Source organism: Aethalodelphis obliquidens, unplaced genomic scaffold (genome assembly GCF_003676395.1).
Source record: "Aethalodelphis obliquidens isolate GAN/ISIS:26980383/991018 unplaced genomic scaffold, ASM367639v1 scaffold51, whole genome shotgun sequence".
NCBI lineage: Eukaryota > Metazoa > Chordata > Mammalia > Artiodactyla > Delphinidae > Aethalodelphis > Aethalodelphis obliquidens.
The window spans coordinates 11,182,509-11,198,395 of NW_020837995.1; the positions used below are offsets into that span (position 1 = coordinate 11,182,509).

The following is a 15,887-nucleotide window of genomic DNA, read 5'->3' on the forward strand; positions in this document are numbered from 1 at the left end:
CCAAGTTGTTTCAAGAATTGCTGACACTGCCAGGTACAGCTCTCTCCCCCAAAGCCCAGGGTGTGGTCATTAACTTCCTTCTCCAGTGGAACTGGGAAAGGCAGTATCATTCCTCGTTGTAAGTGAAACATCCACTTTCTTATGCAACAGTGAGGAACGAAAAGGATACGACTGGTGTGATCTTTGGTTCAAATGAATTGAACCGTTTCCCTCTTCCTTTTTGTGGGTAAATCCAAATCCTATCCACAGTTATAGATTTCAGTTACTGGATAATTCCAGATAGCCCCAGTTGCAGGTGATCCTCAACCTCCATGTTTGGAAAAGGAGAGCTTTATTCCTACTGTATCCTCTAGTTACCAATTTCAACAGGGGTCCCCAACCCCTGGGCCGGTCCGTGGCCTGCTAGGAACCGGGCCGCACAGCAGGAGGTGAGCGGCGGCAAGTGAGGCTTCATCTGCCGCTCCCCATCGCTCGCATTACCGCCTGAACTACCGCCCCCGCCCCCTGCCCCCCGCCCACTGCCCCAGTCTGTGGAAAAATTGTCTTCCATGAAACCGGTCCCTGGTGCCGAAAAGGTTGGGGACCACTGAATTACAAGATTTGACAGAGCCACTTAGCAAAATATATATCAGGATCATCCATAGTGCTTTGAAAAAGTAAAGATGCCTAACCATAATCTTGGAGATTCTAATTCATAAGACCTGTGCTGGGATCTAGGGATCTGAATTTTTAGGGAGCTCCAGAACTGGTTCATATACACAGCCAAGGGTAAGAGGATTCAAGGAAAACATAAACTTGACACAGAAGCAATCAGTTTTAATTTTTTAGCCATGTTTGTAAAATAATTCACTTTCAGTACATGGGTAACACCCAAGCCCTTTCCCATTATATCCAGTTGTATTACAAGTTCCTTTAGTTCTGTTACCAAAAGTTTTCATTGTTTCTTCAGGGAGGCTACCAAGTAAATTCTGATGTTCTCAAGGTATCTTGTCCTGGAAATGGTATCATTTCTCAGGATTTAAAAATAACTTGGCTGAACTAAAGGTGGAGAAACCAAGTCTCTGCTACTTTTCCTAGTCTCCTGGGCACAGCTGTGGAGTCTTGGCACTGTGCCCATGCCCTAAAATTTTAAATATGGCAATATGAAAAACCTTAAGAACCTAGAGCAGCTCTCCTACTTCCCACCATGGACTCAGCAATAAGAAGAGCAGACAATTGTACACTAGTTAATAGCTGCTTTGTTCCTTCATAGCACACTGGGCAGAGGGTAAAGAGCCCTCTGTCATCTTCAGCTGCCCCTGTTCTTTTCCTCAAACTCCAGGATGAGACCTTTAATGTGGGACAATTTCTGATGCAGGTACTCACAACGGTGCTTTTCTTCCCTGTAACCTGGGTACTGCTGCAGAGAAAAAGCATCCATGTCAAAAAAAAAAAGTCAATTCTGCCTTTTTGCTACCATTCCCAGGCCTGGTCTTACCTTCCTGAACTTTTTATATTCCTGGACTATCTTTTCTTCCAGCATCTGAAAAGAAAATGTTAGCACCAAGTTTAACCTTAAGAAAAAAGCTCCAGTTCTCTTAGGGAGTGAAGGAACTTCCCTTCTCATTCTACCAAATTATACAGACTAATTTTTCCCTCAAAACTGGCTTGCTTGTCACATTGGTTGTTGAACAAACAGGATTATGGGCAGTTGGCCAGGAGTTTACGGCCAGTAGAGCTCAGGGGCCAGCCTGGGCCCATCCAGCCCTTACCTTGTATTCTGGAGTTCCTCGTTGAGTGCTCTTCATCTCTGCTCCCAGCTCTCTGAACCTTTGGTTTGCAGCCCCAACACGGGCATGCAGAGTGCGGTATTCAGCATAATCTGTCTCAAAGTCCTGCTTGTAAGCATGGTGCTGTTCTGCACTGTGGATGGCCCTGTATTGCCTGCCAGGAGCAGAGTATTGTCACCTTCAATGTCATTGCCCCCCAAAGCTTCCAGCTCCCAGGAAGTTTACCTTAATATCTCATATGCACAAGGCTTGATAAAATTGGAAATGGCAGGGGACTCACAGGAGGTAATCTGGTACCTCTTCAGGGCTTGGGGATTCAGAGTCTAGGAAGGAAGCAAGACATGAAGGTAATGATAGGCTTTTTTTCCCCCACTATGGCAGTTTCACCCTCCTCCCATTAACTCACCTGCTTGAACTGAGGGACTGTGCACCAGCCTGGGGCTAATGTTTTCATCTTTATCTTCTTGCTCCCAATCTTCTCTCTCCTGTAGCTCCTGACTAGGCAGCCCTTGTAGGGGACTTGGAGCTAGAGACAGAGATCTGAGCCTCTTTTCTTTTAGTTTTACAGTAGCTGCAGGTGCTGGACGTTTCTGTTGGAGAAAATATCTTGGTCACATGAACAGTAAGCCAGAAGCCTCCTATTCTGTCCTTCTCTTAAAAATTACTTCTGGGCTTCCCTGGTGGCACAGTGGTTGAGAGTCTGCCTGCCAATGCAGGGGACATGGGTTCGTGCCCGGGTCCGGGAAGATCCCACATGCCGCGGAGTGGCTGGGCCCGTGAGCAATGGCTGCTGAGCCTGCGCGTCCGGAGCCTGTGCTCCGCGGCGGGAGAGGCCACAGCAGTGAGAGGCCCGCGTACCGCAAAAAAAAATAAAATAAAAATTAAAAAACATAAAAATTACTTCCATATAATGAGCTCTGGGAGCATGAAAATGATAAGGTCCCAATTTTTAAATTTTAGCCTCATTGGACACAACTCTCTTTGAAACACCCTTGCTATTACAACTTACCTTGTCCACGTGTTTCTGGCTAGCAGAGGAAGGCAGTACCTGATCAGGCTCTCTGTTTGGAAGATGGGTCTGGTTCCTAGGATTTTTGAAGAGGGAATGAGAGAGATGAAGCCAAGGGTAGGGTTAGATCCCTTTTTACAGCATTTAGGGTGGAGATTAGAGAAGACAATAACAGGGCTTCCCAGATTAGTCCCACCCTGCCCCCAAGTACCTCACTTCCCACTGTGCCATGTGTTCCCTCAAGGATCCTGGGAGTGACTGTCCTTGGCTGCTTGCCAGTGGATCTGCCACCTGGCAGGGAAAGTGGCAGGGGCACTTGGCTCCCTAGGCTTCAGGCTTTGCCCCACCTTATCCCAACTCCCTGCAGTTTCTGGCCTTACCTCTTCTAGTGCCATCTGTGGCTGTGAAATTGTGTCTCCTGCAGAATAGTCTCCCATGTTCTGCCAGCTCTTGTGATCTCTGGCATCTTCAGTCAGGTTGTGTCCCTGAACTGAAGATGGGGCTGGGACAGAATCCATGGCTGCCCAAATAGTGAGGCGCTCCCTGAGTGGACCCAGGCAGTGGAGGCGGTTAGGCCCAGATCTGGAAAGAAGTGGTTTAAAACAAAAAACAAACAAAAAACAGGAAGGTGGAGATCTCTGAAGCACCTCTGGATATCCCCTTCCCAGACTTTGCACAAACTCTTTCTTACCTGCTACCTATTCCCCTTACCTGCCTAAATGTTGGCACACAAGATCCAAGCCACCACCAGGGCCCTCCTGGCCACACTGAGACACTATGAAGGAAAAGAGGCAGGACCAGCCAGGACGTGGGACCCTCAAATACTGTGGGTGAAAGGAGACTGTAAGCTCTATGAAAGTCAGTTCCTCCTCCTACTATGAAGGCCACTCCTCCCTGAGCCAGCCTAAGCCTGACGATGGGTCCCACGGGGCTCATTAGCACACCAGGTGCAGCTGGGCCTGAGTTCCTCAGGAGGCTAAGACGGCACAGTCTCTTCAACCGCAGCCTCTTGGGACCACAACCCAGCAGCCCCTCGTCCCATTTGGGGTTCAATTCTCGAAACTTCCTCAGACCTTGGCTGCCCTCAGCCTCCCGCCCTGATGGTACCTTCCTGGAGCCCATGTCTGTTCTCCCTGCACTCCACCTCCACACACCCCAGGCCCGCGCTTACCCCTCGGTTGCCTTGGAAAGCAATCACTGGCCGAACCTGGAGGGAGAGCACAGACTTGAGCTAAGAGCAGGTGAAACAGCGTCCCGGATCCGGCGTCGGGTGCCCGGGGTGGGGGTGGGGTGGGGTGGGGGGACCTGCCTCGCAGGCTTCACTTGGAGAGGTGGGGAGACCGGAGACTGAGGATGCTGCTTCCCATCCCCAGGCCCCTTCGGCACTGTCGCCGGCTGAGGCCCGACTAACCGAGGGGTAGGGGATGGAGAGGATGGGGCCCGGGCCGGCCGTACCTGTTGCCGCTGACACTCGTGCAGCGCCCGCAGCGCCGCGTCGTTGAGCCTGAGCAGCAGGAGGCTGGTCCGGGCAGCGGGGGTGAAGCAGAGCCGGAGCTTCCTACTCAGAAGCTCCCGGGGTCCCTCCATGGCTGCGAGGTTCAGAGCAAATAGGACGGGAGCCACAGACCAGGGCCACTACCACCTCCGCTGTGCAGGGCTAGGCTGGCACACCCGGTAACCCAGGTAGGCCCCGCCCCCCGCCGGGACCCCACCCCAGGCCCCACCCACAGCCAGCCCCACCTCTGGGATTTCCCGCTCGCGTGGGTGGCGCTTCGCTCTCCCCCAGATGTTAGCACCGACCCCAGCGGTTTCTTCTTGGATTGGCATGCGCTTATTGGGCTTTCGGAAGGTGCTCTCCCAGTTCCGGGGAGAAAGTCTGCAGCCAGCTTCAGACCTCTCACTAGAGTCCCCAGTCCTGCCTCAGTTTTTCCACCTAACCTGAACGCTTAAAGAGTTTCGGTTTCTAAGTGAAGCTGAACCTGCAACCCCCGAGGGTTTTAGACGCAGAGGGGCGGTAGACAGCGACAGCGACTGATTGCTGGGCGGGCCCAGCCCATCACGCCAAGAGCCCCAAGAGACCGGAGGCTGGCGGACCCGAAGGGGGATTCCCGACGCCAACACCTGGCCTAGAGCTTTTGCTTTTCCCTGCCCGACGTACTGCGGCGAACCCGAAGCCGGTTTCTAACTATGAATGGAGAGAAAATCAGGGCCCGTTTTTGGCAGCAGTGAAGCTTGGCTGTCGCAAGCCGGAGCGCCCCCCATCGATGGGCAGAGATGGGGGCCGTGGTTGGTGGCAGGAAAGTTGCAGGGCAGAGGAGAGGGAGAACTCAGTCCCAGGTCTCCCTTCCTGGCCTATACACGTGAGATTGTTGGACACTGGTGTGAAAGGGAGCAGGCTCACTCCCTCAGGAGGACCAAGAGGTGCCATGAAGTTTCCAGACATTCTGGAGGTCCAGATCCTGGTGCAGTGAAATCCCAGGACCAATCTCATGTCGGCCCTTGGTGTCTCCACTTGTCCCTGTTTGGGTATGTCTCCCTAGAGCCCTGGTGTTGTTCTTTTTCCTAGCTAGGATACCTCTGCTAAATCCCTGGACGGGCATAATCCCAGATGACCTTAATGCCCTTCACCCTAACTCAAATTATCTGTACATTTGTCAAAACTCATCAAATTGCACACTTAAAATGTATCTATTTTAATGTCTGTAAATTATACCTCAATAAAGTTGATTTTTATTTTTTGCCCACACCCCACAGCTTCTGAGATCTTAGTTCCCCCACCAGGGATTGAACCCAGGCCACGGCAATAAAAGCACCAAATCCTAACCACTGGACCTCCAGGGAACTCCCTAAATTTGACTTTTTAAAAATAATTTATTTATTTTATTTATTTTTGGCTGCATTGGGTCTTCGTTGGTGCGCGCGGGCCTTCTCTAGTTGTGGAGAGTGTGGGCTACTCTTCGTTGCGGTGCGCATGCTTATTGCAGTGGCTTCTCTTGTTGCGGACCACAGGCTCTAGGCTCACGGGCTTCAGTAGTTGTGGCACGCGGGCTTAGTTGCACCGCGGCATGTGGGATCTTCCTGGACCAGGGCTCGAACCCGTGTCTCCTGCATTGGCAGGCAGATTCTTAACCACTGCGCCACCAGGGAAGCCCTCCTAAATTTGACTTCTTAAAAAAAATTAATTTTTGGCTGCGTTGGGTCTTCGTTGCTGCTCACAGGCTTTCTCTAGTTGCGGGGAGGGCGGGCTACTCTTCGTTACTGTGTGTGGGCTTCTCATTGCGGTGGCTTCTCTTGTTGCGGAGCACAGGCTCTAGGCGTGCGGGCTTCAGCAGCTACAGCAGGCAGGCTCAGCAGCTGTGGCTCGTGGGCTCCAGAGCGCAGGCTCAGCAGTTGTGGCACATGGGCCCACTTGCTCCGCAGCATGTGGGATCCTCCCGGACCAGGGCTCGAACCCTTGTCCCTTGCATTGGCAGGCGGATTCTTAACCACTGTGCCACCAGGGAAGCCCCATGGTTGGGTTTTTATAGTATTTATTTGTCTTTATGGAAGTTATATATGTACACATAAGTTCCATACAAGACATAATGAAAAATATTTATCCCTTATTCCTTTCTGCTTTCTACTGCTTAAAGGAAGTTAAAACTCTTTTAACTGTTTCTTCTGGCATTTATTGCTTTTTCTAAGTATCATGCCATTTCTGGCTTTTTAAGTGTCAGATATTAGCCATTGGTTTCTATCTTAAAAATGAGGATTTGGCTCTCCCATCCTCTCCATATATATGCATGTACTTTCTCTCTTCAACCTCCTAGTGTAGTAATGTTACTTTTGTTAGATCAATAATGAATGTTTACATTTTATGAGTGTGTAAATATTATTTACAAGCTGTGACACAGTGCACTGTTTACATTTCCTTTCTTGTATGTTTCCCCCTTGATATTAATAATTATCCCTATCTTGGTTTGTTTACTTAGTTGTGTATGTACTTATTTTTTTAATTATTTAATTAATTTATTTTATTTTTGGCTGCGTTGGGTCTTCGTTGCTGCGCGCGGGCTTTCTCTAGTTGCGGAGAGCGGGGTCTACTCTTCATCGCAGTGCATGGGCTTCTTGCTGCAGTGGCTTCTCTTGTTGCGGAGAATGGGCTGTAGGCACGCGGGCTTCAGTAGTTGTGGCACATGGGCTCAGTAGTTGTGGCTTGTGGGCTCTAGAGCGCAGGCTCAGTAGTTGTGGCGCACGGGCTTAGTCGCTCCACGGCATATGGGATCTTCCTGAACCAGGGCTCGAACCCCTGTCCCCTGAACTGGCAGGCGGATTCTTAACCACTGCACCACCAGGGAAGCCCCTGTATGTACTTATTATCAATTAATTCTTTTTTTATATCAATTAATTCTAATATGTTCCTCTAGAAGTGGAAATCTCCTCCTCATATATTCAAATATAATCAGTTATATTATCAATTTTATCAGTTATAAAACTTATCAGTTTTATAAGTTTCCATTTTTTTCCTTATATATACACCTCCAGACCCTTTCATTCTCCTGTTCCACTCTGAAATAGTTGCTTCTCTAAGCCTGCTGCAAAGTTATCATCCTGGGTCTCCCTTCAAACAGCCTGGGGATTTCCTTATCTCCTATATTGGATGCCCTTTTTTCCTGAATTCTACTACTTTTTTCCTTGATTTACCCCCTCATTTTGGTGTACATCTCCAATAGCTTCCTGGAAAGGGTGCATGGTAGATAAGTCCTTTGAGACTGTGTGTCTTTATTCTATTCTACTTAATTGATAGCTTGGCTGGGTAAAAAAAAATTGGTTGTTAGTTATTTTTCTTCAGCTATTTGATGACATCACTCACTGTCTTTTGGACTCCAGTGTTGCTGCTGACAAGTCTGAAGCCATTCTGATTCTTCATCCTTTCTTTGTATGTGACCTCTTTTGTATCTCAGAAACCTTTAGGATCTTCTCTGTGACTCCAGTGTTCTAGTATGTTGTGGCATCGATCTTTTCTTATTCTTTGTGCTGGGCACTCAGTGGGCCCCCTCTCATTCTGAAACTCATATAATACAGATGTTGACCTCCTGAACTGATTGCCTAATTTTAAAATTTTTTCCTGTCCATCACTATCTTTTTGCCCAATTTTCTCGACTATTTCTTCAAGTTTTATCTTCCAATGCTTTTATCATATTTTTAATTTCCAAGAGCTCTTTATTATTCTCTGAATGTTTGTTTTTTATAGCTCCCCTGTTTTTGTTCAATATCCCCTTCATTTCTAAGGTTACTAATTATGGTCCCCCTCCCACTTTCTTTTGTTTCTGGAATTGTTTCTGATCCTCTAAGACCTTATTTTCTGTTTCTGTTTTGTTTTGGCCTATTTTTATGTTAAAAGTGTTTTTTCCAATGCTTGCTGATCTTCAACTATCTACTCATCTCTACAAGCAAGGCACTAAAATCTGACTAGAAGCTTAATATGCATGGAGAGGGCTGGCTGCACTTTAAGATAATCTTACTGGATCATTTCATTATGTGATCTCTGTAATTTCTCTAATTATTCAAGGTTTTTCCCATCTCAGGGCCTTGGCATATGCTATTTCTATTGTTTGTGTATTTCTTAAAATGTATTTGGCAGAAGTTACAGAAATCTGACTCAAGGCAGCTTACACAAAAAACAAATACGTATGGTGGTTCTCATAGCAGAAAGCTCAGTGAGAGAACAAATATTATAGTTGATGTATTCAGTGGCCCAAGAGCATCATCAAGGACCAAGTTTCCTCCTGCCACTCACTTTGCTTCAACCTAAGGCTTGTCCTTCAAGGTCACAGAAGCCAAAAGCAGTAAGGGTTATATGAATCCTTATTCAAGTCAGTGGGAGAGAGCACTGTCTGTCTCCACAATGGAACAAAAGTCCATCCCTTTGGTCTGATAAGGCCAATTTAGGTCATATGCTAACTCTTAAACCTATAACTGTCACAAGGTGAATATCATGCATGGTTTAGGCAATCCTGAGCCAGTAATGCTAAGAGTGATGAGTTTACTCTGATTGACTTAGCCATTCAGGACCACTTTTGGAATATAGGGAGGGAAAGAATTTCCTAAAACTGTATTGCTCTTCCTTGTTAAAGGAGGGATGTTATTAATGTTTGGAATTCAGCTGCACTTCCGGAGCCGCCTTCTACTTTTCCTACAGGCCTCAGTTGAAAAGTCACCACAGGGAATTCCCTGGTGGTCCAGTTGTTAGGACTTCATGCTATCACTGCCAAGGGCCTGGGTTTGATCCCTGGTCGGGGAACTAAGATCCCATAAGCTGCATTGCGTGGCCAAAACAAAAGTCACCACGGAAGTGGGTCTCTCCCATTATTCTTTGTCCTTGCACTTTTGTTTCTCTTTTAACACTTAACACAAGTTGTAACTTCATACTGTTTGGTTTGGCTACTTGTGAATTGTAAGTCTCCCCCACTAAAGGGTTAACTTCATGAGGTCAGAGACCATGTCAGTTTTGTTCACCACTGTATACCCACTGCCTAGAAGTGTCTTGCACTTAATAGGTGTATACTTAATATTTGATGAAGAACCCAGAAATCAATAGTATCTTCCTCTCTAACTGAATACCCAAAATATATTTTGAAGCTGCACACTTTTGTCATTTCTTCTGCCACCATTTTGGTCCAAGTGGCTATCTTCTGTTGCCTGATGTAATGGACATCTTTTGTTTGATCTGTCTAGCATCCTCCTTTTCTGGGGAACAAACTCCCTTTCTTTGATAAAACTGTTCTTTCCCCATACTAACCATATGGTTCTGGTGGGGGCTACTCTCATTATATCCTGCCCCACACCACCTCCTCACCACAAAGGTAGGCATCTAAACCATCAGAGTCCTGTCCTGGGGTTTTAAAAACTGAATTTAAAGGAAGAGACTCAGACCCCCTCTCTTGGTCACTCTGTGATATGTGAGGGCAGGGACCATTGGTGGCCATTTCCTATCATGTCAAGGGATCTGGATCTGAGAAAATAAAGCAAAGAGATGGGGAGGCATCCCCCTGTCATTGGTTTTAGTCATTCACACCCCAGCCCATGACCCAGTTTGGTTATGTAAGCCAACAAATTCCCCTTTTTGCCCCAGTTGGTCTGAACTGCATTTCAATTATCTGTTACCCAATTAGGCCTAGAATCCTGGATGTCTGTGATAGCCTCCTGACTGGTCTCCCCATTTCCATTTACCTGCTCTAATCCACTTTCCTTCCACGGAGTGATCTCTTCAAAATTTACATCTTGCTGCTGAAGAGCAGTGACTGGGTTAAACTCTCAGCCCCACCCTTTATTACCTGTGCTTCCTTGGGAAAGTTATTTAACCGGCCTGTGCCAAAGTTTCTAAATATGTAGAAAGGGAATAATGACACCTCAAAAGGTCATTGTAAGGCCCAAATAAGAAAAGTAAACTTAATATACTTAATAAGTACTCACTTAATGTTACCGAGTAGTGGTATTAGCAGGAGTGACTCAGATCACATCACTACCCTACCTTCTCCCTGACCTAGTTTCAAAGCATGCTCACTAGGCATTAGTGACTCACCTACTACCTACCTATCCACTAACCTTGTGGCTCTTGATGGGATGGCCTGAGGGAGCAGGGCCTTAGGGCCTTCACACATGCTGTTTCCTCTCCTAAAATGTTCTCTCCCGCCTCCCCCCACCCCTTGCCCTGGCTAAATCCTCCTCCTTTTGCCTCAGCCCAGTTATCACTTGCTTCACTTCTCTAATCAAAGTTAGGGTCTACAGATATACTCCCTTCACAGAACCAGCAGTTGTATGATTTACCAGGAGAGGTAGAAAAATTGTTCACAGATAGTTTTTATTCAGGTTAAACTGACATCTATTTTGGTGGATAGGTGCTTATGCTGTGTGCCCTGTTAACTCTTTTGAATATCATCCTTGTGTAAAATCTGTTCATTTCTTTCAAAGCAGTTATCACAATTGATTTGCATACACACACACACACACACACACACACACACACACACACACAGAGGAATACCTATATATGTGTTATATACAGAGAGAGAGCTGTTTCTTCTTCTCTACACTATATGTTCCGTGAGTATGGAGATATACATGTTTTGTTCATCACTGTATACCTAATGACTAATGCAGTAGTTGGTACATTGTTGGTGCATAACACAATGAATATTTGTTGAAAGAATGAGTGATTTCTTTGGCAATTACTGGAAAAGTTAGACTGGAGGGAGGTGTGGCAACCAGCCTAGGTTCTGTTAGGATTGGAAATAGACTCTTGAGCATGGGGGTAGAGTGGGGTGAGTTAATAAGAGGAGAGTGGTTACAGGGTTGTTCCACTCTCTCACCCACCTGAGCAGCTGGAGTTGATAAAGAGGTAGGAGGTGCCAAAAGAGAACTTGCTTCCTCATCCTGCACTATTTCACTCATCCCTGGCTAGCTCAGTTTTCTCCATGGGGCTGGTCCTGTAGTCTCTCTATATGCAAGGGGACCCATTGGAACCTGGGGGCTAGGAAGCCAGATAGTCCAAATTCTTTATGTGAACTGTGGTCAGTCTGTTGCTATAGGTCTGCAGATGCTGTCCTCACCCTTGAAGTCCAGTTTCCTCATCTTCTCACTTTATATGTGGGGTCCCTAAATCCTGCCTCACCTCCTTCTCTCAGAGCCTTGGGTCCCTAACTCTCAACCTCGTGCTAAGTTAAAGTGGAGGTATTTTCTCTGCCCTCTGGCTGTTGGCCAGTGGCCACAGTTCTTCACCACATGGGCCTCTCCTCCTAACATGGCAGCTGGCTCTCCCTGAGCCAGTGATCCAAGAGAGAAAGGAAAGCAGAAGCTGAAATTTTTTTTAGCATCAGAAGTGATATACCATCACTTCTGCCATATTCTATTGGTCACATAGACCAACCCTAATTTAGTGTGGGAGAGGATTACACAAGGATGTGAATACCAGAAGGGAGGGATCATTAGGGGCCATTTCAGAGACTGGCTACTACTCAGGAGTTAGAGGAATTTGGAGAATGAAGAGGTTTTAGGACTTCCCAAAGGGAGATGGAGAGGACATTATTAACCAAGTGCCTATTATGGGCCAAGTCCTTTATATTAAGTTATCTATATTAATCTTTTCCACAACACTAAGGGGTAGATATTATTCCCATTTTTCATATAAAGGAATTGAAGCATGGAAAAAATGATTGTCCAAAATCAAATCCAGTAAGTAGCAGAGTCAGAATTTGCACATTGTTATGTGTGCCACCAATGTTGATCTATTACATTTGGTATGTACCAAAGGGTGGGATATATGCTACTGGTGATATAAGAAGTAATTTTAGTAGTATAGAGACATAGCAGTAAGTAACACTGAAAGTATAAAAATTAAATGCATTTCAATATTCTGATGATGTCAAGAAAAAGCTTCAGTTTGGGAGACTTATGCCTTATTACCTCTATAACACTTGTTAATTTCTTTCTCTGAGAAAGAGAGGGCAGGCCCCAGGTTCAGTAGCTTTGACATTGATGTTATTTTGGTAGAATTTAATATTTCCTTTTCATTGTATTTCTTTTTATAGTTACTTTCTGTTTGTGGGCAGGTGATACTGATTTTAAATTTACTAAAGGAATATGAAGTTTGGGTTATATCCTTTATTTGAAACTGATACAGGGAGTTCCCTGGTGGTTCAGTGGTTAGGATTTGGTGTTTTCACTGCAGAGGCCCAGGTTCAATCCCTGGTGGGGGAACTGAGATCCCCACAAGCCACACAGCACAGCCAAAAAAAAAAAAAAAAAAAAACAAACACAACCCTGGTAAAAAATTTTAAAGTAATAAATAGTAGTAGTTCAAGTGATACCTGGGTATGGCAAAAATTGTGAGGATGGTACTGAATGAGGTTTATTGTCTTCCCTCAGCTCTATGTTGAGAAAGAAGCCAGTCTGAAGTGCCAGCCTCAGCTTGGTTCTGCTGTGGGCACTAGCTGGAGAGAATCAGATGTTAAAATTTACAACCAGTCCTTTCCTGTGAGATTTCCTAAGCATTTCTCCTTTATCCCGTGAATTCCTCGGGACTGGTGGGGAGTCTTGTACACAGATTAGTGAAACTGGGAATGAGAGCGATTTTAGTGGGAAATCTAAGCTTCCCGCCCTATTCAATAGCGAATTACAAATCAGGTGTGGTTGGTGGAGATGGTGGAGATAGTACAGTACAGTGGGGAAATGCCGGAGGGAGAAATGGACATAGTATGTGGATTTTCCAATCTCTTAGTCCCTGATCCAACTCCATAGTCCGTGATTTTTGGGTCCTCCAATACTTCCAAGCTACATATTTGAAGCTTCTATGGGGATATGAACAGGACCAAAGTTTTAGGACATATGAGATGTGGATGCGAATTTCTATACTGGAGGAGTTTGGGATGGGGGAACAATGTGATTAGAAAGGGGCTTCTGAAGTTGCGTTTGTACACGATTTTACATAGTATGCAAACTCAAGTATCTAAACAGGTGGTTGGTTGGGGGGATCCTAGATAACAGGGGCAAGTTTAGTCCAAGAGTCTTGGTAACAGCACCGGCCGGACCATTTCAGCCCCCACGAACCCCCAGCCCTCTGTTCCCCCTACGTTCACTCTGAGTGAGTCTGTCCTTGTCCCAAACCATCCCCGCATGAGGGCACTCTGCCAGGTCACGTGCCCAAGCCCGCGGGAGCGCCACCTAGCCACCCGCACCCCTCCACCCCCACCCACTCTGCCCACGTGACCTGGCCTACTTTCTCCCCTCCCGACCTAATGACTTGTTCGGAAAGCCCCGCCCCACGCAGCGCGCTCGGCCTGCGAACCTCCGCCCGTTATCCGCCCGAGCTCCAGCGTGGCTCGCGGCCTCCACGTGTTTCTTCCTGTCCAATGGGAATCGGCTCCCGGGCGCGAAGGGGCGGGGAGGAAAAGACAACTTCGTTACGCTTCGAGAAAGGGGCGGGGCCTGCAACGTCGTACTGAACGAGGGGACGCAACGGAGGCAGGCCGGAGCTGCTGCCGTCGCCATGACCCGTGAGCACTGAGACCCCCTCCTCTTGCCCTTTTCTCCTTTTCCATCCTAAACATGACTGCCGAACCTCGGCATTGACCTCGTTTTGGCTTCCCCAACGAGACCTTTCTCTAGGAGCGCTGTTTAGCGACCCTCACACTTGGAGCCCGGAAGTCGACCCTTTGCCCACCGAGACACTTCTTGAGAACCTCCCCACCTCGTCAGGCAAAGGCCCTCCCCGACGCTCTGCGGTGTGGGGAGAAGCCCTGCGCCCCTGTGATAGACCCAGTTCCCCCCATTCCAGATCCTTGCCCATCCCCCACAGAGACCCAGACCGTCTACACATACCGCCACCCCCTGTCTGGGCCCCCATGCTGCCCCGAAATTCGAAGCACGCTTCTAGCAGGCTCCTCAGGACCGTCCTCCGTCCACTCCCCACTTTGACCTGCCCTGTGGCAGCTACCCCCTCCGTCCAATCTGCAGCCTAGGCCCCGAAAAAGGCCGGTGTCGGCGCCCCGGGAATGAAGTGTTGGACCGTACGAGTGTCCGGTGAGGGGAGAGGGTCGCCGGTGTGTGGCCAGAAAGGCCCTCTTGTCTCACCTTTTATCTTCTTTCTCTAGGCGGTAACCAGCGCGAGCTCGCCCGCCAGAAGAATATGAAAAAGCAGAGCGACTCGGTTAAGGGAAAGCGCCGAGATGACGGGCTTTCTGCTGCTGCCCGCAAGCAGAGGTAGCCCCAGGGAGGGGAGGGGTGGGGTGAGACCTGGGTTTAGGCCAAGGGTTGTACCTGGAAAGAGTTAGCTCAGAGCTTACATCTGGACTAGTCATGAGGGGCAGAGTGCATTGTTTCCTCTAGGGTTTTATTCCTCTCACCCTTTAAATTGTTAGGTCACAGCCTTATAGGAAGGGACTGGGGCGGGTGCTGCCCTCGGTCTGATTTCTGAGTGCCCCCGGGTCTGACCTTAAGGGCAAGGGCAGGGAGCTTCACATTTCAAACGCAGTGGTGGTTATGACAGCCCAGTACTTTTGGCCCTCCTTGCTGTTCATTTGTCCTCCCTTCTCCCAGCCTTCTCACTGGTGTTGCTGGGTGTGGTACTCAGCACAGAATAGCCTTGGGCCTGTGTGGCCAGACTTCTGACCCCTCGGGCAATAGCCAGATAGAGACTGATTGCCTTTTGAGCCTCAGCTCTCTTCCTCTTGTTCTCCTAGGGTGGGAATACAGCAGCCACATGCTGAATTTTGTCCCATCCACTTCCATCTTATCCTTTGTGCCCTTCATCCCCCTGCATCTTGTCCCTTTTGCCCTCTGGTACCTCCCAGTGCCCCATCATCTCTACCCCCAGGGACTCGGAGATCATGCAGCAGAAGCAGAAAAAGGCAAACGAGAAGAAGGAGGAACCCAAGTAGCTTTGTGGCTTCGTGTCCAACCCTCTTGCCCTTCGCCTGTGTGCCTGGAGCCAGTCCTACCACGCTCGCGTTTTCTCCTGTAGTGCTCACAGGTCCCAGCACCGATGGCATTCCCTTTGCCCTGAGTCTGCAGCGAGTCCCTTTTGTGCTTCCTTCCCCTCAGGTAGCCTCTCTCCCCCTGGGCCACTCCTGGGGGTGAGGGGGTTACCCCTTCCCAGTGTTTTTTATTCCTGTGGGGCTCACCCCAAAGTATTAAAAGTAGCTTTGTAATTCCTTGAGCGCCTGGTTTGACTGGGGATTTGGGGGGATGGGGATGGAGGAATGGCTGCCCTTTCCCACCAAGAGGGGAGAGAACTTCAGACTCTAAAAGGATGTGGATATGTAGACTAAGTGAAACATCACAGGAAAAAATTCTTTTTTGTACTGCAACAAACAGGTATTCTGGGTATGTGGTAGAGAAATCCTCTAAGAGCCTTAGGGACTTCTTTTCTGTGATTTTTTTTGTCCCCCACTCAGACCCTGAACATCATCCTACGGATGGAGTTGAGGTCCTAAGAAGGAAGGCTGCAAGACCTAAATTTATGCCCCTCTTCCTCATTCTTCCTCAGTTTTGCCTGCTTGGAAGTTGGCCCAGATCCTGCTGCTCACTGACTTCCCATGGTTAGCTGCTCTCAAGTGTTCACATTCTCTTCT

General features: G+C 47.9%; 2 protein-coding genes across 3 annotated transcripts; one reads left to right on the forward strand and one right to left on the reverse strand.

The window, feature by feature from the left end:
- Positions 1 to 795: 795 nt before the first annotated feature.
- On the reverse strand, positions 796 to 4,448 carry ELL3 (elongation factor for RNA polymerase II 3). The gene is made up of 11 exons (XM_027084147.1): positions 4,234 to 4,448; positions 3,950 to 3,985; positions 3,490 to 3,602; positions 3,159 to 3,360; positions 2,990 to 3,069; positions 2,779 to 2,854; positions 2,176 to 2,359; positions 2,050 to 2,092; positions 1,752 to 1,923; positions 1,478 to 1,522; positions 796 to 1,399 (listed from the first exon to the last, which is right to left on the reverse strand). Exons 1-11 carry the CDS (start codon positions 4,363 to 4,365, stop codon positions 1,289 to 1,291), a joined length of 1,194 nt encoding a protein of 397 aa, XP_026939948.1. The 5' UTR covers positions 4,366 to 4,448; the 3' UTR covers positions 796 to 1,288.
- A 9,236-nt stretch (positions 4,449 to 13,684) lies between these two features.
- On the forward strand, positions 13,685 to 15,472 carry SERF2 (small EDRK-rich factor 2). Of its 2 annotated transcripts, none has more exons than XM_027084149.1 (3): positions 13,685 to 13,811; positions 14,409 to 14,517; positions 15,108 to 15,472. In XM_027084149.1, exons 1-3 carry the CDS (start codon positions 13,805 to 13,807, stop codon positions 15,391 to 15,393), a joined length of 402 nt encoding a protein of 133 aa, XP_026939950.1. In that variant the 5' UTR covers positions 13,685 to 13,804; the 3' UTR covers positions 15,394 to 15,472. The 2 variants fall into 2 exon arrangements, with proteins under 2 accessions (XP_026939950.1, XP_026939951.1); XM_027084150.1 differs by having other exon boundaries at positions 13,686 to 13,811; positions 15,131 to 15,472.
- Positions 15,473 to 15,887: the final 415 nt, after the last annotated feature.

Excerpts from the sequence above, each read along its gene's own strand:
- ELL3 (XM_027084147.1), bottom strand. The coding sequence starts at position 4,365 with ATGGAGGGACCCCGGGAGCTTCTGAGTAGGAAGCTCCGGCTCTGCTTC. Across the intron at positions 3,361-3,489 it reads GTGTGCCAACATTTAGGCAG|ATCTGGGCCTAACCGCCTCC; the intron begins GTAAGGGGAATA and ends ACTTCTTTCCAG. Across the intron at positions 1,400-1,477 it reads AATATAAAAAGTTCAGGAAG|CAGTACCCAGGTTACAGGGA; the intron begins GTAAGACCAGGC and ends TTTTCTCTGCAG.
- SERF2 (XM_027084149.1), top strand. Across the intron at positions 14,518-15,107 it reads GCTGCTGCCCGCAAGCAGAG|TGCCCCATCATCTCTACCCC; the intron begins GTAGCCCCAGGG and ends GGTACCTCCCAG.